This window comes from Schistocerca gregaria, chromosome 10 (genome assembly GCF_023897955.1).
Source record: "Schistocerca gregaria isolate iqSchGreg1 chromosome 10, iqSchGreg1.2, whole genome shotgun sequence".
NCBI classification, from domain to species: domain Eukaryota; kingdom Metazoa; phylum Arthropoda; class Insecta; order Orthoptera; family Acrididae; genus Schistocerca; species Schistocerca gregaria.
The window spans coordinates 199150366-199177492 of record NC_064929.1 but is presented as its reverse complement, the minus strand read 5'-3'; the positions used below and the strand labels follow the sequence as shown (position 1 = coordinate 199177492).

General features: G+C 43.1%; 1 protein-coding gene across 1 annotated transcript in view; it reads left to right on the top strand.

Moving 5' to 3' along the window:
• Positions 1 to 24142, top strand: part of LOC126293326 (peroxidase-like) — a 189762-nt gene extending 165620 nt beyond the window's left edge. Inside the window, exons 11-14 of the mRNA XM_049986512.1 lie at positions 3890 to 4060; positions 14705 to 14897; positions 18932 to 19037; positions 21717 to 24142. Of these exons, the coding sequence (XP_049842469.1) occupies positions 3890 to 4060; positions 14705 to 14897; positions 18932 to 19037; positions 21717 to 21834 (588 nt within the window). The 3' untranslated portion in view covers positions 21835 to 24142. The remainder of the gene's footprint in view (positions 1 to 3889; positions 4061 to 14704; positions 14898 to 18931; positions 19038 to 21716) is intronic.
• Positions 24143 to 27127: the final 2985 nt, after the last annotated feature.

The window sequence follows — 27127 nt, the reverse complement described above, 5'->3', positions numbered from 1 at the left end:
AGAAACAATTTAAAATAATCTGTGTGATAACACCTTCTAACCCACAAACGAATTTATGAGTGGATAGTATGTGGTAGGGCTAGTCTCATCAAATTTCGTTGTAGGTTATGATTAAACAAAGAATGATGTAAACAGCTAGTATATAGGATTTATCTGTAAACCTTTTAACATGTTCTACATCACAACATATTTCTTTGTGTATGATCCGTGTAACATCCAAAAGCTTAACCGAAATAAATTTTCAGTATTGTATTTAGCAGATGAAGGCTTTCAATGAATTTTGTATGCTGCAATGACATTACATATGGGACAACTAGAGATCGTAACAGATATGTAACTTGTATTATGGCCACCAACGAGGCAGTACTGACATTTTTATGTCGGAAATTTGTAAATCCATCATGATGGACGACAAATCAATACAGCACTACAGTGGCTATAGACTGGTGGCTCAGAAAACTTCCGAAAATTGTTTGGAACGAGAGGCAGTCTAACAAAGTAACATGCTCCAAAATGGAGTGTTCATAAGGAAATTTTTGTATTGTTTTGGTCAACAGCTGTGTATGAATAATGGAGTAGGAGAGTACACTCAGCATAGTGCTGTGTTGAGATACACACACACTGTTTCCATCCAAAGAAACAGACTTCACTCATATAATGAAGTTCAGAAGTTATTGTAAACTACTACAACATAGGTCTGCAAATAAACCCCTGTGGGCATCCCTTTTTAAGTTATCGAAATTACTTGTTTGTGTAACAGCTGTCTGTTCCACAACCCTAGTACCCCAGTTAACTGCGAAGCTGCGTTGTGAACTCGGTCATACCCGTAGCTGTAAATTCCAACGAATATAATGCAGTTAATAAGTTGGTCTATCAATTGATCCCTGCAGGCACCATTTTTCAGTTATCATAACAGCTATTTTGTGTAAAAGATCTCTTCTATCATAACTGCCAATAAAGCAGTGGTGTAGATACTCGTATTCATGGTGTTTTTGTTTACAAGTGATAAACGTTGCACAATACTCACCTGTGGCTGATCTTCTCGAACGCTCGTGGCTGCATGCTCTTCACGTGATCTGAGTTGTCACACAGTAGCCTGGCACTGTTCGCCTTCCTGATTTCCTGCAGGTGTCCTGCAAGGGAACAGGTAATATAGTCAGATCAGGTGTTTCACTGTCTTACCAGTACAAGTCAACACATGCATAATTATGTTGGTTGTAATACTGACAAGCAAGAGTTTTAAGTAGTTTTCTATTCCACGCTACAGGCATCCCTACATGAACTTCTGATTTATAACCACTAATTTTCATTATTACGTGAATGGAAATAATACCCCCTCGTACATCTGCACCTACCGCTACATATACAAGTGTGTGCAATAAAATAATGGCAATTTTTGTTCTTTGGAAGGATTTTATTTATTCGCCTTCCAAATAGTCCCCATCAGAAGTATTATACACTTGATTCTGAGCATTTTCCAATCCCCGAAACACTTTTGGAAATCGATCGACGGGGCACCTTTTAGATTTCTCAACAATGCGTTTTTTATCTCATCTGTGGTTGTAAAACGACGGCTGTTTAAGATTTTCTTTATTTTTGGGAACAGAATCCTTGCGATTGGAATTATTACATTCTTCTTGAAGTCTGAGGGTATTTCGTCTGTCTCATACATCTTGCTCACCAGATGGTTGAGTTTTGTCAGGGCTGGCTCCCCCAAGGCTATCAGTAGTTCTAATCGAATGTTGTCTCCTCCCGGGTCCTTGTTTCGACTTAGGTCTTTCAGTGTTCTGTCAAACTCTTCACGCAGTATCATATCTCCCATTCCATCTTCATCTACATCCTCTTCCATTTCCATAATATTGTCCTCGAAAACTTCACCCTTGTGTAGATAGACCCTCTATATACTCCTTCCACCTTTCTGCTTTCCCTTCTTTGCTTAGAACTGGGTAAGACTAGTACAGTCGGATCAAGCGAATGTGAATGATGTATTCCTTCGAAGAACAAGTCGATGTGTTTCTAATTTATAGAAAATGCCTATGAAATTCAGTGAGAGCTAGAGACTTATATGATGAAAGATATCTTCAACGTACTCACTTACACTTAAATATGTGTATGATAAACTGAGAACAACTGGAACTTTAACGAATCGGAAACATATCCGGCAAAAGAAAGTTATTACGGAAATTGGTACTCTTGCCACTGTGGTTCGAAATCCTTGTGTCACTTCACGTCCAATCGCAAGGGAATCTGGCAGGAGCTAGAGTAGTGTTGTTCGTGTTCTGCGTCGCCATAAATGTCATCCCTACTACACTCCTGGAAATGGAAAAAAGAAAAGAACACATTGACACCGGTGTGTCAGACCCACCATACTTGCTCCAGACACTGCGAGAGGGCTGTACAAGCAATGATCACACGCACGGCACAGCGGACACACCAGGAACCGCGGTGTTGGCCGTCGAATGGCGCTAGCTGCGCAGCATTTGTGCACCGCCGCCGTCAGTGTCAGCCACTTTGCCGTGGCATACGGAGCTCCATCGCAGTCTTTAACACTGGTAGCATGCCGCGACAGCGTGGACGTGAACCGTATGTGCAGTTGACGGACTTTGAGCGACGGCGTATAGTGGGCATGCGGGAGGCCGGGTGGACGTACCGCCGAATTGCTCAACACGTGGGGCGTGAGGTCTCCACAGTACATCGATGTTGTAGCCAGTGGTCGGCGGAAGGTGCACGTGCCCGTCGACCTGGGACCGGACCGCAGCGACGCACGGATGCACGCCAAAACCGTAGGATCCTACGCAGTGCCGTAGGGGACCGCACCGCCACTTCCCAGCAAATTAGGGACACTGTTGCTCCTGGGGTATCGGCGAGGACCATTCGCAACCGTCTCCATGAAGCTGGGCTACGGTCCCGCACACCGTTAGGCCGTCTTCCGCTCACGCCCCAACATCGTGCAGCCCGCCTCCAGTGGTGTCGCGACAGGCGTGAATGGAGTGACGAATGGAGACGTGTCGTCTTCAGCGATGAGAGTCACTTCTGCCTTGGTGCCAATGATGGTCGTATGCGTGTTTGGCACCGTGCAGGTGAGCGCCACAATCAGGACTGCATACGACCGAGGCACACAGGGCCAACACCCGGCATCATGGTGTGGGGAGCGATCTCCTACACTGACCGTACACCTCTGGTGATCGTCGAGGGGACACTGAATAGTGCACGGTACATCCAAACCGTCATCGAACCCATCGTTCTACCATTCCTAGACCGGCAAGGGAACTTGCTGTTCCAACAGGACAATGCACGTCCGCATGTATCCCGTGCCACCCAACGTGCTCTAGAAGGTGTAAGTCAACTACCCTGGCCAGCAAGATCTCCGGATCTGTCCCCCATTGAGCATGTTTGGGACTGGATGAAGCGTCTTCTCACGCGGTCTGCACGTCCAGCACGAACGCTGGTCCAACTGAGGCGCCAGGTGGAAATGGCATGGCAAGCCGTTCCACAGGACTACATCCAGCATCTCTACGATCGTCTCCATGGGAGAATAGCAGCCTGCATTGCTGCGAAAGGTGGATATACACTGTACTAGTGCCGACATTGTGCATGCTCTGTTGCCTGTGTCTATGTGCCTGTGGTTCTGTCAGTGTGATCATGTGATGTATCTGACCCCAGGAATGTGTCAATAAAGTTTCCCCTTCCTGGGACAATGAATTCACGGTGTCCTTATTTCAATTTCCAGGAGTGTATATCAGTCTCCACCAACAACTAATTGGTACGGGTTGTATGCGTCGCATTGAATTCTGCGGATGGGCTCAATTTCAGATTCAGAGGGATGCCACATTTGTTTACTGACGATGCGCCCAGCTTGTGATAGCAGACGGCGTGCCCTGTTTTGCAGATCACGTGGTACCTGTTCCGGAACGGCAAGCCTCTGGGGCAGGACTTGCGCGCCATCGACATCCAGCGCGGGCGGGACCACGGGCTGGCCTCCTACAACGAGGCGCGCCACCACTGCTCGCTGCGCAAGGCGCACTCCTGGGAGGACTTCCTCGACGTCATCAGCGCAGAGGTGAGCGACCGCGGGCTGCCAGTTCTCCACATCTAGCACCGACCCTCCCAACTCTTCCTCACTCCTGCCCTACAGTTATTCTTGAATTCTTTCCGCCGTAAAGACCAATCTGTGATGTCTCGGAATTACAATCAGATACATAGTATCTACATACATACTCCGCAAGCCACCTGACGGTGTGTGGCGGAGGGTACCTTGAGTACCTCTATCGGTTCTCCCTTCTATTCCAGTATCGTACTGTTCGTGGAAAGAAGGACTGTCGGTATGCTTCTGTGTGGGCTCTAATCTCTCTGATTTTATCCTCATGATCTCTTCGCGAGATATACATCGGAGGGAGCAATATACTGCTTGACTCTTCAGTGAAGGTATGTTCTCGAAACTTCAACAAAAGCCCGTATCGAGCTACTGAGCATCTCTCCTGCAGAGTCTGCCACTGGAGTTTATCTATCATCTCCGTAACGCTTTCGCGATTACTAAATGATCCTGTAACGAAGCGCGCTGCTCTCCGTTGGATCTTCTCTACCTCTTCTATCAACCCTATCTGGTGCGGATCCCACACTGCTGAGCAGTATTCGAGCAGTGGGCGAACAAGCGTACTGTAACCTACTTCCTTTGTTTTCGGATTGCATTTCCTTAGGATTCTTCCAATGAATCTCAGTCTAGCGTCTGTTTTACCGACGATCAACTTTATATGATCATTCCATTTTAAATCACTCCTAATGCGTACTCCCAGATAATTTATGGAATTAACTGCTTCCAGTTGCTGACCTGCTATATTGTAGCTAAATGATATGGTATCTTTCTCACTCTGTATTCGCAGCACATTACACTTGTCTACATTGAGATTCAATTGCCATTCCCTGCACCATGCGTCAATTCGCTGCAGATCCTCCTGCATTTCAGTACAATTTTACATTGTTACAACCTCTCGATACACCACAGCATCATCTGCAAAAAGGCTCAGTGAACTTCCGATATCATCCACAAGGTCATTTAGGTATACTCTGAATAGCAACGGTCCTATGACACTCCCCTGCGGCACACCTGAAATCACTCTTGCTTGGGAAGACTTCTCTCCATTTAGAATGACATGCTGCGTTCTGTTATCTAGAAACTCTTCAGTCCAATCACACAATTGGTGTGATAGTCCATATGCTCTTACTTTGTTCACTAAATGACGGTGGGGAACTGTATCGAACGCCTTGCGGAAGTCAAGAAACAGGCACCCCTCGCGTGGAGAAACAGTTGAAAGAAATTCATCCAATCCATATGTGATATACAGCAAACCAGTGCTTAACAGTATTGGTTAAAAAGAGTCTTGGTTGCAATTTTAGTTTGTTATTTTTCAACGACGCCTGCTGCAAGACAATTTTCTTGGATGTCCTTCCATTCTCATCTTTAATTTGGGGGACAACCAGACGTTGGTACGGGCCAAATCCTGCGAATGCCGTGTCTAAAACTAGACTGATTCATGGACATAAGCTTGTCAGTCTCAGGAAAGTTCGAAATGATTATATGTTCAGGGATTCTGCAAAAACAGTAATTAGGGATATTGGCCTGTAATTTTGCAGGTCCGTCCTTTTATCCTTCTTATATACAGGAGTGGCCTGCGTTGTTTTCCAGTTACTGGGGACTTCGTGCTCAGTCAGAGATTCGCAATAAATACAAGCTAGTAACGGGCCAATGCCGTAGAATGTAGAACCGAACTGGAATTTCACCCGGACCTGGTCACTTATTTGCTTACAAATGTTTCAGTTGTTTAGTAGTATTGGTTAAAAACAGTCTTGGTTGCAATTTTAGTTTTTTATGTTTCAACGACGCGTTTCGCCTTACTTACGCATCTTCAAGTTATCTACATAGAAAACAGAGAACAAATACATCTGTTTAAGAACCGCGATCGCGTTGTGCAGACCTGGATAACCTATAAGCATGTATAAACAGATAAAATATTGAAAGAGCAAATACCTTAATTTCGTATTTCTTAGAAGAATCCTTTAGTCAGTGTAGCCAGAGGGCATCGTTGAATATATCAGGTCAACATCGCCTTCGTTAAACTCGCTAAAAACTTGAAATATAAAATAGTAAAATCATTACCTTTTGTAGATGGACATGAGAGGCACCAAGACCTGCATAACGCGTTCCCGTTCACAGGAGCGAGTAACAGAGCAAGATGGGGGCTCAGGTAGGGAGCACAATGCGCCACAGCGTCGTGAGCCAGCACTGAAGCCTAATGCAGAATCACCTCAATAGGTGGCGCGGCGACGCAGCAGTCATAAGAAAGAGATGGTAAACTGGATATAGAAACCCACTAAAACTTTATAAATGTAATGCACGTAAAACATTGATAAGATGCAATTTACTAGGGGCAACACGTATTGCAATAACTTATCCTAAAATTTTGACGAAGTAAAATATAAATGAAGGTGGTAAATTTAAAATGAGAAAATAAGGTGTATAATACAACACACAGTTGCAGTACATAAACAGATTTTTCGCATCATATACGACTAGAACGAGAACATTAAAAACACAGGACCGTAATTTCAGATAAAGAGGCCGCCCATATAACACTCAATACTGCGTCATTTGGAGCTAGAACGTCTAGCAAGAAAACTTTTTTTATAAAATACAAGTAAAATTATTAGGCTTAAAAAATACACACCTACGTGGAAGACGGACGTTATGCGGGTAAACTTTCCACCTTCCCCCCTTTTTTATACCTACGTTGAAATGTGTAAATGCTTCATCAGTTAAAGCGACAAACTCGCAAATATCCTATTTGAGTCAAAACACCCAAATGGCTTGGCTAGTAAGATGATATAAGACCTCTACAATAGGTAATGATTTTACTATTTTATTTTTCTAGTTTTAACCGAGTTTAACGAAGGCGATGTTGGCCTGATATATTCAACGATGCCCTTTGGCTACACTGACTAAAGGATTCTTCTAAGAAATTCGAAATTAAGGTATTTGCTCTTTCAATATTTTATCTGTTTATACATGCTTATAGGTTATCCAGGTCTGCACAACGCGATCGCGGTTCTTAAACAGATGTATTTGTTCTCTGTTTCCTATGTAGATAACCTGAAAATGCGTAAGTAAGGCGAAACGCGTCGTTGAAACATAAAAAACTAAAATTGCAACCAAGACTGTTTTTAACCAATACTACTAAACAACTGAAACATTTGTAAGCAAATAAGTGACCAGGTCCGGGTGAAATTCCAGTTCGGTTCTACATTCTACGGCATTGGCCCGTTACTAGCTTGTATTTATTGCAAATCTCTGACTGAGCACGAAGTCCCCAGTAACTGGAAAACAACGCAGGCTACTCCTGTATATAAGAAGGACAAAAGGACGGACCTGCAAAATTACAGGCCAATATCCCTAATTACTGTTTGCTGCAGAATCCCTGAACATATAATCATTTCGAACTTTCCTGAGACTGACAAGCTTATGTCCATGAATCAGTCTAGTTTTAGACACGGCATTCGCAGGATTTGGCCCCAACCAACTTCTGGTTGTTCCCCAAATTAAAGATGACAATGGAAGGATATCCAAGATAATTGTCCTGCAGCACGAAATGCATCTCCAAACAGACTGCTGTGATTGATTCAAAACACTTTTAAAACGATTTTATCTGTGTGTTCATTCGTTGGAAGACCATTTTGAATGAATACAGTGAACATGATCCATGACTTATTTTCCATAGACAGTCCTAATGCAACTGCAACACACTGTGTATAAGACTGCAGCATACCGCGGCAATTGCCAGGCGTGACAAAATCTTCTGAGTCGTTAAGCAGCCGCACATTTCTCTTCACACTTCTTCACTGCTGAACGTTTCGAGCGCTCTGTTACGATGTTCTCAAACTTTCACTGGCGATGTAATAAATGTAAGCTTCTAAGCCAATGCAATCAAAAGATACGGCCATTTATATCACATACTTTAATAATCGCAAAGTCACTTAGCGAAAGATGTAGGGTACCACCTGTTGACCTAGAATCACTAAATTGGGCAAGAAGAAAGATTCAACAATGCAAGTAAAAGAAAAATACGCAAAAATTGTTTTTTGTAATTGTATCAGACGAGAAATTTGTTTTGTCACTTGTTATCCGACTTCAAATCACAAAGCACATTCATTTACTATAATCTTAATTCATTAAAGGTGTAACTTAAAAATAACACAGTCTCACCTAATGTCACTCAGCTGTCCAGGAATATAATGTGCCGAAAAGTCTGGCACACTGCAACGTTATTCATAAATACTTCGAAGGTTCTAGAAGATTACTGTGCGAAAACATGCAGAAAAGTGACGCACACCAGTAAATAGAGCGCCTGTCCAAGTTGTGATTCTTAGCACGCGCTGTGGTGCAGCTGCAAAATGCACCACTAGGGAGCAGACGTGTCGTACCATGTAGACTACGGCTGTAAAACCGCCACAGGTTACTGTAGACTATCATTAGTGTATACTGCGGTACTTCTCCTTGTAGCTTTGGTGAGTTAACATCCCACCTGCGTTACTAGTATGTTGGGTGTGTTGCATACCTGTCGGGCGTTACATCACAACTATCGCTTTATTTACTTGCGCGATCACTGTCTTACAAGACACGCCAAAAAACTGGAAACTGAGTGAGAATATATAAAGAGCCGGGTAATCTACGGAACATTTTTGCTGTGCATACTCACCTTCATTTCCGTTGCGTAACTACAAACAGTATTTATAGCAAAACTGAAATTGTCAATGTTTAATTCAGATTCTATTCGAAAAGAGTTAACTTGTAAAAATGAAGAAAGGGATATTGCAAAACAAATAAAGAAAACAATACAGATTTGTTATATAGTCAGAGGAAACACAATTTGCTCAACAAAGAGGTACTGTTAAAAAACCGCTCAACAAGAACATATCACACATCGCTTCAGTATTTCGTGGAGGTTATATAAAACATGTTTCTGTTATTCGTGAACAAATTTTCATCTATCAATAACAACAGGAAACTCTTGCAGCAATAATTTACATATATACAACCTCTGACAATAAAGTTCGGTAAATGAAGTCAGAATGGTCGATCAAGCAACACTGGCGACTCACAACACTGCACCTGCGTAAGGGCCGGTGTTGACAACCTCTGCCCACCGTAGTTCAATTGAGCATCGTGTGTGTTCCACGGTACACCTGCTGGTCTAAGTGCTTGTTTAGTGCGTTAGTTCTGAACTGATAACAGGACAACGAACGACAAAGGATCAGTTTAGAGTTTTGTTTAAGCTTGGCAAGACATCGAAAGAAACGCATGCAATGCTGGTGCGTGTTTATGTGGATCAAGCACTGTCCATGAGTTGTGTGTACGAGTGGCTCGCCCGTTTTCGAGGAGGCTGGAAAAGTTTTTCTGACAATAACCGTAGCTGATCACAGGCGTCCGCCGTCAGTGACGAAAACATTGAGGAAGTGAGGACATTAATCACGAACGACCGTCGATTACTTTGCGCATGATAGCGTACGAACTGCAGATGAAATGTGAATCTATGCAGCAAATCCTTACCTAGGAGTTAGGGAAGAGCAAAACGTGTTGTCTTCTTGGGCCACATCACTTGCCTGACGATCAGAAGCAGCCACGTTTAGAGGCTTCACAGGATTTTGTCGAAACGGTGGATGCGACAACCAATTTCTTGAACCTTATTGTCACTGAGGATGAAACCTGGTGTCTACGGTACGGCCCTGAAACGAAACGTCAAAGCATGGAATGGGGAACTACGACAAAGGCCAGAGCCGAAAAAATCACGCATCACAACAATGCTCAGCATCTTTTTCGATAGTCGAAGCATTATCAACAAGGAATTTCTACCTGAGGGAACAACTTCGAATGCTGCACGGCACGTTGAAATTTTGCCCCGTTTTATACGAGAGTTGGAATTTTAATAGTGACAACTATTTATTTACAGTTCGTACAAAATAGATACGTGTTTCAAAGTTCTACTGACCTTCAAAGTAGTCACCAGCATTGTGTATAACCCGATGCCAGCGATGTGCAAGTCGTAGGATGCTCTCTTGGCATTCGCTTCAGAACTGCTACGAATTCGTCGGGCAATAGACCGCGCCGCTCGAACTGTCAACACAACTGGCACTGCTAAGAGTACCCCACGACTTCCACATCGCTGGCAACGGGATATACACAATGCTGGTGACTACTTTGAAGGTCAGTAAAACTTTGAAATACGTATCTATTTTATAAGAGGTGTAAATAAATAGTTGCCACTATTAAAGTTCCAAACCTCGTATAATGTCTACTCAAGGTATGACCGCAGTACGCACAACTAGGTTCCTGGTTTTTCTGTTCACGACAAGGCTCGCCCACACACACCCAACATCGTCAAACAGCTCGTGGCATAAAATGGGGTGGTTCAACTTGAACATCCACGGTACTCGTCGGATCTCAATCCTCCAAACTTCTCCCTACTCCTCGACTCAAACTCGCCTCGAAAGAAAAGAGATTTGACGATATTCCTGACATCCAACGAAACGTGACGCAGCTTTTGAACACCATCCCAAAGGAAGACTTCATGCAAAGTTAGAGGACATGTATCGCAGAGTTCAGCAGTGCATAGTTATGGGAGGTGACTATTCCGAAGGACAGTAAGGTAACTGTAGTTCACAGTTCGTCTACGTTAATGTTACAGGACTATTCATCGGACTTTATTGTCAGAAGCTATATATACGAGTATGTTTATACATATAAACCGTACTTGCACAGAAGTAATGGCTTTGGTTACATAAAAGCGCAGACGTTACTCGATCAACTAATTTTTATAAAGTGCAATTCATATTCTGTAAGCATATAAAGTACACAGTGGACTGACATTAAATTATGTGTGGTTCTAAATACGTACGAAAGAAACAAACGAATAAAGAAGCAGAAGACGGCGACTCCCGTTTTCTCTCCTACACAGTCATTTATGCATCTTTCCCTACCAATTCTAGCAATACAACCGGTAATCCTACCATTTACTATGTAGAAAAACTACCGGACTGTAGTTTTGGTAGAGCACATCTCTAATGTAGACGAACGCACGTCCCATATTGTCGAACTGGATTGGAGCGCGCCTGCAGTTAGGCAACCCAATTAACAGATTTGCAAAACAGGTAACCATCATTGCATTTCGCGGGCGGGACTTCAGTGAATTCCACGGACGTACTCTTCCACCCGAACTGATGTTCGCCGCGTCGAAAATGGAGCCCTTACTGAGTGCCTGTAATGTCAGGTACAAAGGCGGACAGATGCTCAACCCATTGACATGTGGCCATTCTCCGTATATCTTGCACAGCAGTATACTGTAACACTGGAGATACTTGTGAATAAGACTGTACAACGTACAAGCAACTGTCTGATTTCGATCGTTGGTTCTGTACCTCCGAATATCCACAAACTACTCTATAGGTATGGAGTGTAGCCATGTATGGAAGTTAAACGTGGATGATTAATAGTTTGGATAAGAAGAGAATAGAAGCTTTCGAGATGTGGTACTACAGAGGAATGCTGAAGATTAGATGGGTAGATCACATAAGTAATGAGGAGATATTGAACAGAATTGGGGAGAAGAGGAGTTTGTGGCACAACTTGACAAGAAGAAGGGACTGGTTGGTAGGACATGTTCTGAGGTATCAAGGGATCACAAATTTAGCATTTGAGGGCAGCTTGTGGGGTAAAAATCGTAGAGGGAGACCAAGAGATGAATACACTAAACAGATTCAGAAGGATGTAGGTTGCAGTAAGTACTGGGTGATGAAGAAGCTTGCACAGGATAGAATAGCATGGAGAGCTGGATCAAACCAGTCTCAGGACTGATGACCACAACAAGTCTGTAGGTGGGGCAGCCACAGCTAAGACAATACATGTCTGATGGAATGGCAACTTTCGTGTCATAATACACTGATCAGCCAAAACATTACGACCACTGTAGCGATGCGGGTACATGACCCGGTAACAAGAGTATGTAAGCGGAGCAGACATGGACGGGGGATTATCCTAGCGAAGATGCTGAAAATGGGGAAATACAAAGAGAGAAGCGTCTTTCACAGAGGGTGGGTTATTATTACGCAAAGCCTGTGAACGAGTATCTCCAAAAAGGCAAAGCTGGTTGAATGTTCACGTGCTGCTGTCGTGAGCATCTACGAAACGAGGAGAAACACAGTAAAACTGCCACTAGGCGTAAATGGTTGGACGTTCACGACTTTCCAAAGAACGGCGGGTTCGGAGGTTTGTCTGCTATGTAAAGTAGGACAGGTGGTGATCTGTGGCAGCTCTGCCGAAAGAGCACAATGCTGCTGCACGGACAAGTGTTTCAGAGCACACCGTTCATCGTACATTGTTGAACACAGACCTCTGCAGCAGACCACCTGTACGTGTTCACAAGGTGACCCAGCGACATCGTCAATTACGAATGCAGTGGTCACAGGACTATCGAGATTCGACTGTCGATCGATGGAAACGCGTCGGCTCTTCGGGTGAATCACATTTTGCTACCCTCGGTCGATGGTCGTCTGCACAAACGCCGTCATCGAGTTGAGCGGCGGCCCGAAACGTGCATCACGCCTCTGACGCACGCTGGTGGGGGCAGCGTTACACTACGGGAGACATTCTCCTGGGCTTGCAAGGGACCTATGGTAGCAATCGAAGAGACGCTGACAGCTGCAGACAGCCTGCATCCCTTCATGCTCGATGACTTCCCCGAAGGCGATGTCGTCTTTCAGCGGAATAATCGTCTGTGTCTCCAGAACACACCGTGACAACGCTTGCTGTGCAAAGATAACGCCGCAGCAGAAGACCACATGGATTGACAACATGGCGGAAGAATGGTTATGGTACGCCGTTACCATAACAACGAACGCCGCGCAAAGATGATATTACAGCAGACGACTTATACGAAGCGGCTACCATGACAGCAGCGTCCGAATCACACAGGCTAGGGGGCGCTTGATGTACTGTATACTATCGCCCATGGCAACGGCGTCCCTTCCACAAAAGATAGAGGGCTCTGCTCTATCCACAAATGGTGTGTAAAATGAATGGGACAACAGTTATCTGAATTTTAAATAATTCTAAATATCTCGAAGTTAAATTAGTTATATTTATTATTTATTATGGTTTATATTACAGCTGGAACAAACTTACGATTTCTTGCTTAAGCATGTACTACCGTTGGTCACCGTGGAGGGCGTTACCGTCTGGCCACATGTTGTTGGCCGTTATTTAAGCTCATGCAGAGAACCAACCACGATAAATCCCTTCAAATCCTTGAACGCCATGCTCTCCGCTTCGCCTATCGCATTCGTCTCCCCTCCCCCACACGGATCCTGTACGATCTCATTCCTTTCCCCAACCTCCTCCTTTTCCTTGAAAGGATACGGACCCTGTACACCTCCTGCAAACTGGACCCACCTCACCCGCTTGTCTCGCCCATCCTCTCCCAACCCCACCCGCTGCCGCGCCTGTATTCCCACGTCCCACCCGGTCTCCATCTCTCCACCCTCCTTACCCTCTCCCAAGGTGGCTTCCGGCAGCTCCCCCTCCCTGATGAAGTCCTCCTCCCCTCCATCTACCCCTCCTATCAACTCTGATCCTACCCGCCCCCACTTCCTGTGGCCTCTCCACTTGGCACCCTCCCTCCCTTCTCTCTCCTTTTCCCCCGTCCCCTTCCTCCACCCCTCTTCCCCCGGGCTCCCCCCTTTTTTCCTCCCCTCCCCCTCTCTCCCTTGCCCATGGCACCCCCCCCTCTCCCTGTCCCACTCCCCTTCCTCCTCCCCCTCCCTTGGCAGGTCGCCAGACTCGCACACGCTCAGTGAACATTCGCGCACTGGAGATCATCGCCATCAGCGTCTCGTGTGTGTGTCTTCGTTTTGTGTTTAATGTTCTCTCGCCGTCACGCCACCACTGTTCCCGTGTGCCGTCGCAGTCAGTCATCCGTGTTATGTGCGCTGTGTCAACAAGTGTTAGAGTTTTTTCTCGTCCAGCGTGAATGGCTTCATGTTTATTGTTTTTTGTATCTACATTTTTTTCCCCCCGTTTTTATTGTATTGTCTGTACCACCTATAAGTCATATTATTGTACCACTCAAGGCTGAAGAGCAGCGTAATATGCTGCTGCCAGCCCGCCTTGTATGAGGTGATTAAAATTACAATAAAGAAAAGAAAAACCAACCATGCATATTTACCAACCGTGCACAGGCAGGGTGAGGACTCCAACGAACGACCAAATGGGTATAAAAATCTGTTTATTTACGTAACTTTGACTAATTGCTTGCAGATTACGTATATGATTACTTACTAATATTACAACTTTACAGTGTAAATTGCCCTGAAGATGACCCCCATCGCGGGTTGAAACCGGCTGGCGGCAAAATGAATAATGCGATAGTGACTGTCATTTTGAATAATTGATTATAAGTAAATTCATGACAGTTTAACTCCATACAACTATATTGTCTAAAAATCAAAATATCCAATTTAGACTCCTGTTGTCTGAATAATTGCGGCCATATAGTTCTGGGACACACACGATGACATTCTTGACGTTCGAGCACTCACGTACACCAATAGACCACTTGTTGGTGCTCTCAGATGAGAGACTGTAATGACTGCTTGTGGTGTTCAGAACGTGGAGAAGCTGTCCAAGCTGTACGAGCACCCGGACGATGTGGACCTGACGGTGGGCGGCTCTCTGGAGGTGCACGTGCAGGGCGCGCTGGCCGGGCCCACGTTCGTCTGCATCATGGCCGAGCAGTTCCGGAGGACGCGCCAGGGCGACCGCTTCTTCTACGACTTCAAGGACGCCGGCTTCACACCAGGTGCGTCACTACACACTCCAACTCCTGCTGGACAAAACGCGTCTATTTCCTCCTACCCCACTGACTTTCGTTCCCGTCACGCTTCAGGAATGTCAGTCCAGTGTGATAACCACTCTGCTGACATTGCTCGGTATTCCGCGTAATACAGGGTGAGTCACTAACTATAGCCACCAAGAGTAACTCCGAAAGTATGATAGGAGCTGAAAAGTTTCTAGGACAAAAGTTGCATGGGACAACGGGGGCCATAATACGACGTTGGTTTTTCGTTGCTAGGTGCGGTCGCTTCAGAGATATTAAGGTCAACTTTGCTTTTTTTAAATGGGATGCTATAGTTTGGTACTTATTTTCTGATAGCAGCTATCGAGACGAATACAATGATGCGTAACAGTAAGGTCAATGAAGGTCAAAAAGGTGGCACGAACGTCCATGTACAACAACAAAAAATGGTTCAAATGGCTCTGAGCACTATGGGACTTAACATCGATGGTCATCAGTCCCCTAGAACTTAGAACTTCTTAAACCTAACTAACCTAAGGACATCACACAACACCCAGCCATCACGAGGCAGAGAAAATCCCTGACCCCGCCGGGAGTCGAACCCGGGAACCCGGGCGTGGGAAGCGAGAACGCTACCGCACGACCACGAGATGCGGGCGTCCATTTACAGAAGGTGTTCGAAGTGATGGCCGTTGGTATCAACGCAGTGCTGCAATCTTCTTATTATGGACTGAGTGGTATTCCTTATCACTTCGGCTCTTAATGAAGCACATACTCTGACAATCCCCTATAGCATAGCTTCAGGTGTAGCTCGAACGTCTTTATAAACGATGTCTTTTACGAATCCCCATAAGAAAAAATCCAGAGGCGTCAAGTCTGGCGAACGAGCCAGCCACGACACACATCCTCCGCGACCAATCCAACGATTTGTGAATCGTCTCTGCAACTCATTTCTAGCCATCAGCGAAAAATTTGCCGCACACCCACCGTGTTGATACCACATTCTGTTCCTCGTTACTAAAGGCGTTTCTTCCAATGACAGACTTAATGTTTCTTGCATGAATGTGGTGTACTTCGTACCATTAAGATCTCCTTCAACGAAATAGGAGCCTATAATTCTGTCTTCCACAATCCCACATTATACATTCACCGACCACGGTTTTCGGTGTGCAACTTTCCGCAGACAACTTGGATTTTCAGTTGCCCAATAATGCATGTTATGCAAATTAACATTTCCGTGGTTCGTGAATGTAGCTTCGTCAGTAAATAAAATCAAATTAATAAATGTGTCATCCCTCTGAATCTGAAATTGAGCCCATCGGCGGAATTCAGTGAGACGCATACAATCCGTACCAGTTCATTCTTGGTGGAGACTGATATGGTATGGATGATATTTATGGTGATGCAGAACACGAACAACACTACTCTGGCTCATGCCAGATTCCCTTGCGATTTGACGCGAACTGACACACGGATTTCGAACCACAGTGGCAAGATTGCCAATTTCGGTTACCTCGTTACTATCTTTCCTTTGCCGGATATGTTTCCGGTGCGTTAAACATCCTGTTGTTCTCAGTTTATCATACACATATTTCAGTGTAAGTGAGTACGTTGAGGATATCTTTCACCACATAAGTATCTAGCTCTCACTGAATTTCGTAGGCATTCTTCATAAATGAGAAACATGTCGACTTGTTCTTCGAAGGAATACATCATTCACATTCGCTTGATTCGACGATACTAGTCTTACCGTTCCTATTAGTTTTGTATTGTGAAACCGTCGAATGGTGTTTACACGTTAACCGCACGTTAGATGGATACTCCGTATTCGGCGAATATTTACTATTTGAACTATATGCGAGAGAGAATTGTCAGATGATGTGCTTCGATAAGTACCGAAGTGATAAGGAATACCACCTCAAACCTTGGTAAGAATGTGGCACTGCATTGATACCAATGGTCATCACTTCGAACACCTTCTGTAAATGGACGTTCATACCATCTTTTTTACCTTCGTTGACCTTCAAAGACCTTACTGTTGCAAATCATTGGATTCGTCTCGATAGCCGCTATCAGAAAATAAATACCAACCTATAGCATCCAATTAAAAAAAATCAAAGTTGATGTTAATTTCTCTAACGCGACTCCACCTAGCAACAGAAAACCAACGTCATATTATGGCCCACGTTGTCCCGCGCAACATTTGTCCCAGAAACTTTCCAGCTGCTATCATATTTTCGGAGTTATTCTAGGTGGCAATAGCTAGTGACTCACACTCTATATTATATTGGTCCTTAATTTCGCATGGGTTTAACAAACACAACAGATACAGATACCGGAGACTTTAATCATCAATAATATATTTCCTTAGACAATATTATGAAAAGGATAGTTGCTAGTCACCATATAGCTGAGATGCTGAGTAGCATATAGGCACGGCAAATGACTCAAAGCTTTCGGCCAAATAGGTCATCATTAGAATAGACAACATACACTCACAAATACTGACGCAAACGCAGCTCGCACACACAGGATCATAGATTCTGGCTGCCAGTACCAGACAGTCAGCCTTGGCGGCCAGAAGCTATGGTCATGCAAGGAAATCGGACAATCAGTAAAGAGTATTATTTAAAAGCTCAAATTTTTTTCCGTGAAGCAATCCGAAAAAATGCCTGGATTTGTGCCGAAATATTTCGTGGTTTTTGCACCACAATAGTGCACCTGCTCACACTTCGTTACTTGTTGTTAAATTTTTGGCCAGAAACAATACCGTAATGATGACCCAGCCTTCATATTCACGAGACAGTACTCAGTGTGACTTCTGTTCTGTTCCCAAAAATAAAGAGAATCTTAAATAGCCGTTGTTTTACAACCGCAGATGAGGTAAAAAAAGGAACCGCTGAGAAATCTAAAAGGTGCCTCGACGATCTATTTCCAGAAGTGTTTCGGGGATAGGAAAATGCTCTGAAACAAGTGTACAATACCTCTGATGAGGACTATTTGGAAGGCGAATACATAAAATTCTTACAAAAAAAACAAAAATTACTTTTTTTTGCGCACACTTGTACGAGGGTAATCCCAAAAGTAAGGTCTCCTATTTTTTTTATAAGTACATAGACCTGTTTATTTCTGCAATGGTTTACATCAGTTTACAGCTTGAAAATTTAGCTATTATCAACATTTCTGTCGATGCATTTTTGTAGACGCTGTAGCAGTTTTTGTATGCCCATGTCATACCAGCTCGGCGCGAGACTGTTCAGAAAGTTGTGAATCTCTTCTTTCACCTCGTCGTCGGAGCTGAATCGCTTTCCCGCCAAATGTTCTTTTAACCTAGGGAACAGGTGCTGGTCACTGGGTGCCAAGTCAGGACTATAGGGTGGGTGGGTGATTATGTTCCACTGAAACTGTTGCAGGAGAGCAACGGTTTGCTGAGCGATGTGTGGGAGAGCGTTGTCATGGAGAACGTGTACGCCCTTGCTCAACATATCTCTTCTCCGGTTCTGAATCGCCCGTTTGAGTTTTTTCAGACACTCACAGTACCTGTCAGCGTTAATTGCTGTCCCAGCGATTCAGCTCCGACGAAGAGGTGAAAGAAGATGTTCATAACTTTCTAACCAGCGTGCCGGCGAGCTGGTGTGAGATGGCATACAAAAACTTCCACAGCGTCTACAAAAATGCGTCGACAGAAATGGTGATTATGTCGAAACATAGCTAAATGTTCAAGCTATAAACTGATGTAAACCATTGTAGAAATTAACAGGTCTATGTACTTATAAAAAAAAATAGGAGACCTTACTTTTGGGATTACCCTCGTATATTTAGAGGTAGATGCAGAGGTACGAGGGGGTATTATTTCCATTCGCGGACTTTGTTGTATAAATCAGAAGTTCATATCTGGATGCCTGTAGCGTGGAATAGAAACCTACCTACAGCTCTTCCTTGTCAGTGTTACAGCCAACGTGATTTAAGCATGTGTTGACATGTACTGGTAAGACAGAGAAACACCTGATCTGACTATATTACCTGTTCCCTTGCAGGGCAACTGCAGGAAATCAGGAAGGCGAACATGGCCAGGCTGCTGTGTGACAACTCAGATCACGTGAAGAGCATGCAGCCACGAGCGTTCGAGAAGATCAACCACGGGTGAGTATTGTGCAACATTTAGCACTTGTAAACAAAAACAGCATGAATACGAGTATCTACACCACTGCTTCATTGACAGTTGTGATGGAAGAGATCTTTTACACAAAATAGCTGTTATGATAACTGAAAAATGGTGCCTGCAGGGATCAATTGATAGACCAACTTATTAGCTGCATTATCTTCGTTGGAATTTACGGTTACAAGTATGACCGAGTTCACAACGCAGCTTCACAGTTAACTGGGGTACTAGAGTTGTGGAACAGACAGCTGTTACACAAACAAGTAATTACGATAACTTAAAAAGGGATGCCCACAGGCGTTTATTTGCAGGCCTATGTTCTAGTACTTTACAATATCTTCTGAACTTCGTTATATGAGTGAAGTCTGTTTCTTTGGATGGAAACAGTGTGTGTGTATCTCAACACAGCACTATGCTGAGTGTACTCTCCTACTCCATTATTCATAGACAGCTGCTGACCAAAACAACACAAACATTTCCTTATGAACACTCCATTTCGGAGCATGTTACTTTGTTAGACTGCCTCTCGTTCCAAACAATTTTCGGTAGTTTTCTGAGCCACCAGTCTATAGCCACTGTAGTGCTGTATTGATTTGTCGTCCATCATGATGGATTTACAAATTTCCGACATAAAAATGTCAGTACCGCCTCGTTGGTGGCCATAATACAAGGTACATACCTGTTACGATCTCTAGTTGTCCCATATGTAATGTCATTGCAGCATACAAAATTCATTGAAAGCCTTTACCTGCTAAACACAGTACTGAAAATTTATTTCGGCTGAGTTTTTGGATGTTACACGGATCATATACACACAAATTTCTTGTGATGTCGAACATGTTAAAAGGATTACAGATAAATCCTACACACTAGCTGTTTACATAATTCTTTGTTTAATCATAACCTACAACGAAATTTGATGAGACTAACCCTACCACATACTATCCACTCAGAAATGCGTTTGTGGGTTAGAAGGTGTTATCACACAGATTATTTTAAATTCTTTCTCAATTAGTTTTCTAGCAGTATCTTTAATTTACAAGAAATGTGGTCACACATGTAAATGGCTGCGTACTTCACTCCTTTCTGTACAAGAATAAGATTCAATTTTGGTGAAGCCTGTTTTCCTTCACAGTGTTGCATTTTGGAGTTCTATTATGGCTTTCAAATTGAACCTGATTCTCCACAACGAACTTCAGAGGAGATTTCATATACCCTGACAGTGTTAGCGTGTTTAGTTTTTTAAACAGTTGTCGCATCAAATTAGAGGATGGACATCATGTAGTATGCTTACAAAAGGTGTTTGTGCAAATGCACACTTTGTATCTATGCGTGGAACTACCTCAGAAAATTGTTTCACATAATATCAGTAAACTGTAAGCACGCAAAAGAGGTTGATTTCTAATGCTCCCTTCACAAAAAACGTAAGTTAACTAAATTCACTTGCAGGGTTTTCCGAACTGTGGGAGCAAAGTCGTGGAGACGTTAGCCTGTCATCAATCGATTATTTTAAGACAGGGAATTAATGGCCGAAAATGAAGATTTCAGGAGGTAAATCAGCTTAAAAGCTCATACATCCAAGTTGCTGACTAGAGTAACACACGGAGAACTGAAAAGAAAATTGAGAATGAGATTTTCACTCTGCGGCGGAGTGTGCTCTGATATGAAACTTCCTGGCAGATTAAAACTGTGTGCCGGACCGAGACTCGAACTCGGAACCTTTGCTTTTCGCGGGCAAGTGCTCTACCATCTGAGCTAACCAAGCGCAACTCATGACCCGTCCTCATAGCTTTAATTCCGCCGGTACCTCGTCTCCTACCTTTCAAACTTCACAGAAACTTTCCTGCGAACCTTGCAGAACTAGCACTCCTGGAAGAAAGGGTATTGCGGATACGTGGCTTAGAGCACTTGCCGGCGAAAGGCAAAGGTCCCGAGTTCGAGTCTCGGTCCGCCACACAGTTTTAATCTGCCTGGAAGTTTCATATGAGTGCACACTCCGCTGCAGAGTGAAAATCTCATTCTGTAATTATTAAAGAATCTAAATGGGACTCATAGGAAGAAGGATGACGTTTTTTTCAACGCTTGGTTAAGCAATTTAGAGAACCTTGTTTCGAAGAAGATAATGGGCCATCATGGTGCCACCAACTATCTCGTTTTAGGATTGTGAGAATACGATAATAGGGAGCAGGGCATATGCAAATCAGTATATACTCATCATATTTCCCCTGCTCAATACGCAAATGGAACAAGAAGTATGATAATGGTATGAAGTATGATACCCTCTACCATGCACTGTATGATGGCTTAAGGAGTGAATACATAGGTTTATGGAGCGCTGCAGTCATCTGTAAAATAGCCTAAGTGGAGTTTACCCTATTTATAGTGCATTACTGGTTGTCAAAAATATAGTATTACCACAACTTGTGACATGAATTTTATGTATGGAGTAGCAGGGTGTGGTGCCTGAAAAGCGGAACGACTGTACAGAGAAAGGTTTAGGAACAAGGTGACTCAAAGTGGAAGTCTTGTATTTTGGATCTGAAGATTGCATAATTGGGCCAAAATACGTAATTATAATATTCAAGAAACCCGATATATGCTGCCTTTCAATTGAAATGAGAAGTCATCCCTTAATAGACTTTACCATTCCACTGTTGCAGAAACCCAATCGTGCCGTGCGACTCGCTGCCAGCTGTGGACCTGAGTGCATGGCAGGAGGCCGGTGGCGATGGTGGCCACGGAGGAGAGTCTGCATCGCTGTGGTACTTCAAGAAGTGAAGACCCGAGGGTCGCCAGTGGACGAGGACCTCCGCACACTCCAGGGTCAGGCTGCCTCGCTGGAGAAGGCTGCCTCGAGCCCCTCAGCACCAGCTGTGAAGAGGCCCCAGGTCCTGGATGTTTGGTTCTCTGAATGGCCAGTTGGTGTCCTCAAACTATCGTTATCATCAATGCTCTCACCATCCTCACCCACATCATCACCCTCATTCACAGTGTCTACCACATATCATCACCTGTGGTCATCTCAAGAATATTGGCATTGAGAGTCAGTCGCCAAGCGGTCTACCATGTAAAATTCTGTATTCCCTGAACTCTTCAACATATGCATTTCAAAACAGCGAAATATCTGAATTGAAGTTTAGCCCACTGACCACAATAACTAGTATCAAGATGAGAATGGTCATTGCTTTGTAGTCACGATTTGCTTTCTTGAGGTGAGCAGTCCAAGTTTCTCACTGGTCAGTTAGACCTATGGTCATCATTTTTGTCTCAGCACTTATGGCCAGGTGTCTGTTGCAGATCATAGTTGTGCATCTGTAGGTCCTAATGAGTGAATTGTGACTGCACACTCATTATTTGAAGTCTGGGACCCGATTTAAATGCGTTACTGTGCCCCTTCATGACATAATCAGCCAATTCTGTATGGCCACATAGGCGACCATGCACAATATCTTCCTTGCAGCTGAAGATCATGCAGAAACCTTGACCCTTAGATTTTTTCATTTTTGTAAGTTAAATGACACAGATTTTGACCACCCACTTGTGATTTACTTATTTATTTGGTTCGGTTTGAACCTTTGGGATCAAGAGTAAATTGTTCAGTATACCTTCTTCCTTCCCAATACTTTTTAACCCTCTATCTCCACCTTGGTATCTCTGCTTTTGTGACCTTAATTTTCACCCTTGCGTCAGTCCAACTTTCCTATTACATTCCACATCTTCCTGTTCATGACATACACCTGCAAATTTGCAGGCAACTATGTCCTGAAATTTTCTCAATGTCGCGTAAACCTCTCATAGTGCCTGTGATAATCCTGATGCCAGGAAATTCAAAGAGGACATACCTTTCTGATCTCAGAACACAGTCTCATTGCTTCTTCATGAAGACTATATGTGCCTGAACTTCTTCAGACATGGTTAATTTGACTAACGCCACTGTATGGATCCACAGTGACATAATCAACCACTGTTATATCACCAGCAGCAAATGTGAGGCAATAAAATTCCTCTACGTAGCTTCGGTATTGCTATTTCACATGCTGTGAGACAGTTCATTTTTTTGCCACTTTGTCTCAGAGACACAAGCAAAAATGCCAACAGCTTGAAGAACTCTGATTACTGCAGATATCCTGACAATAAACCCTTAATTTTTAGTTCCTCTTCGTATTTCCAAACAGCATACTGTATGTATATAAACAATTTTTATGTCTCTCTGTTGGCTTCACTGAAAAAAGACGCCATATTATTGATCCGTGAACCACTTTCACCTTCCTTTGCAATTTTTCTTCCTCGTCTGCAATGGGATGTCCACATGATTTAATAGTGGGTACACACCTTTTTAAATGGGTATAGTTTTCCATTTCACAACCATAACTGTCAGTTAAGTAACTTATATTTTTTTTAATAATTTCTCCTAGGAATGAAGCTTAGTGTCCAAACCTTCCATAGTTTGTGACAAATTAATGTTGATTGACACAGAAATTTTTTCTCAGCATGGACCAAACAACTGAATTGACTTTGAGTTCTTCTAAAAAAATTAATTATTAAACAATAAATCACATTTTAGCCTCTTTTTCACAAACTTGCAAAGTTGCAGAGGGCACATGATCAGTGTTACAGGCTCATTCTGCAGTGTTACTGTAGAGAGCATTGTAAATACCATTGTTATAGCAGTAACGGGCTTGGAACGGAAAGCACGTCGTTACCTTACACATTTGACTGTTATCTGAAGTTTTATTCTAGATTGCATAAGATTCCTTTCTTTTTGGACAGCCGGAACTATGTAGACCGTTTGTGCTTCTTTAGACTCCACCCATGTTCTTTGTTGAACTCGTATTGTTACCCAAGTCATACTTTTAAAAAAATGGTAGCGCTATTTATTTTTGATAAAATAGATGAAACTTATTCAGTACACAAAGGCTACAAAAAGACAACTCCAACTTTCCTCACATACAGAAACCTCTTTCTCCGTTATGTTTGTCCACTTTTGTTATATATGTTCCCAGATATTTATATACTGCTTAACGTGTTTTTTCCTACAAAAATATATGACTGTAATTTTCTTGGAAATAAACATATTGTTACAACAGCTGATGTAAGACATTCTTTCTTCCTACAGAGAAATTGCGATTTGCGTTAAGTGTAGTTCTAAGTACTTCAAGTAATGCTGGAAGGATAGATCAATTCTGTGACTGCTGGCAGAATTTGATTCTGGGTCTTCTGTAAAAATACTGTCTACAAAGATTTTTCAAATAATTTTTAAGGGATTATCTGCAAATGGACTCCTCGTTTGTTTCGAAAATACGCATTAAATTCTTTTCAGACTTACAAATGGAATAACGTCAAACGTACAATACTACAGTATAGGTGTGGCCAAGATTTGCATCTTTCGAGCAGACATAGGAATGAAATACTGTGAAGGCGTTACACTCGAGAAACTCAGGAAGAGGTGTTTGCAACACAGTACGGCTTCTTCGAAGAGACGAATATTGCAGCATTCTTCAATAAGGAGGATTTTATCACTAGTGTTTATTCTCAACCTTCTATTTTCCCGCCCAAACAATAACTTTATTACTAAATTCAGTACATACGGTAGACAGTGCTAATACACTGAGCAGAACTCTAAAAAGCTATACATAAAGGCATTAAACATTAAGTTGAGATGTTAATAAATATATACACATTTCTATTTTCGAATATCTAATACGAGGGTCCTTCAATAAGTAATGCAACACTTTTTTCGCTTGAAAAAAATGTGAAACTCGTTGTGGGGCATCTGGGAATTTTCCTGCTTCAGCCCCTATAGTTTCAAGAAGTTCCCATAGAAGGCGGGGCCTGCGTAGCGACCGGGATGGCGTCCCTAACGGAGGTGCCTTCCAGGCAGAGAGCTGTCATTGAGCTTCTTCAGCGAAAACTAGAGAATCACAGATATTGTAACGTATTCCTATCTTTACGACGTTTCTCATCGAACCATATACGTTATCTCGCATTTCTAGCTGCTTCTCTCACACAAGTAATGATAAAGATTCAGAAGCCCTTCATAACCGTTTAGGGAAAAAAGGGAGCTGGAAAGTTATTAGTTTAATTACTTTAATAATTTAATTACAAGTATGCTAATTTCTTTAACTAGCCAGATAAATAGCACTCCATGTCGTGCATGAAGCAACTTGATTAATTCAGGATTTGAAATCCGAGTAAGTGGGTAAGATCAACACCACAGAATTTATCTTTCACGTAGATTATATATTGTATCTAGTATTTGGTTGCACATCATAACTACACATAACTGGTTCAAAAATGGTTCAAATGGCTCTGACCACTACGGGACTTCACATCGATGGTCATCAGTCCCCTAGAACTTAGAATTACTTAAACCTAACTAACTTAAGGACATAACACAACACCCAGTTATCACGAGGCAGAGAAAATCCCTGACCCCGCCGGGAATCGAACCCGGGAACCCGGGCGCGGGAAACGAGAACGCTACCGCACGACCACGAGCTGCGGACACACATAACTGGTGCCTGACTAGAAATATTTAAGTAAGAATTACGTGAGAATGTAACAGAGCACAATTTAACCACAGCAAGAAGAAACAGTTGCATTCATACCATTAAAATATCTCAGTGAGATTAGCATTACGATTCTACGCATACACTATTCTGGACAGGGGTTTAACCACTGCACGAGGTTGTCCAACATACTAACTACGTCTGCTGCTAGCAAACGGCCGCACTAGAACACGTGGTGCATTCCGAATCAAACTGTTGTGCTGCTTTGTAGAAAGCGCACGAAAGAACAGATATTCTTGCAGAAATTATAGCTCATTAAACAAGCAAACTGTTAAAATAGAAACCGGCCGATGTGGCCGAACGGTTCTAGGCGCTTCAGTCTGGAACCACGCGACCACTACGGTCGCAGATTCGAATCCTACCTCGGGCATGGAGGTGTGTGATGTCCTTAGGTTAGTTAGGTTTAAGTAGTTCTAAGTTCTAGAGTACTGATGACCTTAGAAGTCCCATAGTGCTCAGAGCCATTTGAACCAATTTGTTAAAATAAAGCCTACTGCGGTGCCGTGGTGGACTAAAAGTGTCATTGATTACCAAACACGTTGCACAAAATCTACACACAAACACAAAAGCAACTTCCACAAAATATAACATTAAAAATCATTAAAAATCATACTCGCTTGACACAGTATTACACTCACGAACGGTTGAAGTGATCCTAACCTGCTTTTCCTAACCAGATTTACCGTTTGAAATTCTTCTTCATCGTTGTTCAAAATGAGCAAAGTAACTTCCACACTTTTAACTCAAACACCCAAAAATCGCCTATTTGAAGCAATATAATTATGGCACATTCGTAAAAATAACTCGCTTCACACGCTTCAGTTAAGCTGAAGTTCTTCAGTATTTCAACCGTTAAACATAACGTAGTCCTAACTCAACCTGAAACCCCCCCTAACTCCCCGTACTCACCAAGCGTTCACCGAAGAGTGTCGCATTCTCTTTCGAGATTACCTAGCTCCCCGTGCAGCGGAAGCTACCAGAGGGGTAGCCCTCCGTCACCAACCTCACACATAAAAACAGCCTTCGACACAGCCTTCGAATAAGATGGGTATACCTCTCTTTTCAGGCCATCCTGTGCTTTCCTCCGAACGAGAAGCAACATCCTCTGCTCCCAGCAGACGATGACCAACTCTGCGTTTCCCACAAAACACAACCGAAACCCCACATTAAAACACACATATAATATTCAATAGTGAAACGTCCCCTTAGAAAAATTAATAAATTACTTTGCTGATAAACCTCTACGTTATTTGATTTTCAAACAGCTGAGCAAAACTGAACGTCCACGGACATTTCTCTCTTTACTTATTCTGATCAACACTAAACTGACACACAAATTTTTAGCGCAACGCAATCTGACTTTCAAAAATCCCTACAGAAGAATGGCCCTGACTAACAATAACCTATACCATTCACGAATGACTTACCTCACAAAAATCTTTGTTAATCGAACTACTGCAATACAGCGAGAGCCAATACTGCCAGCTAAATAAAGGATTCTA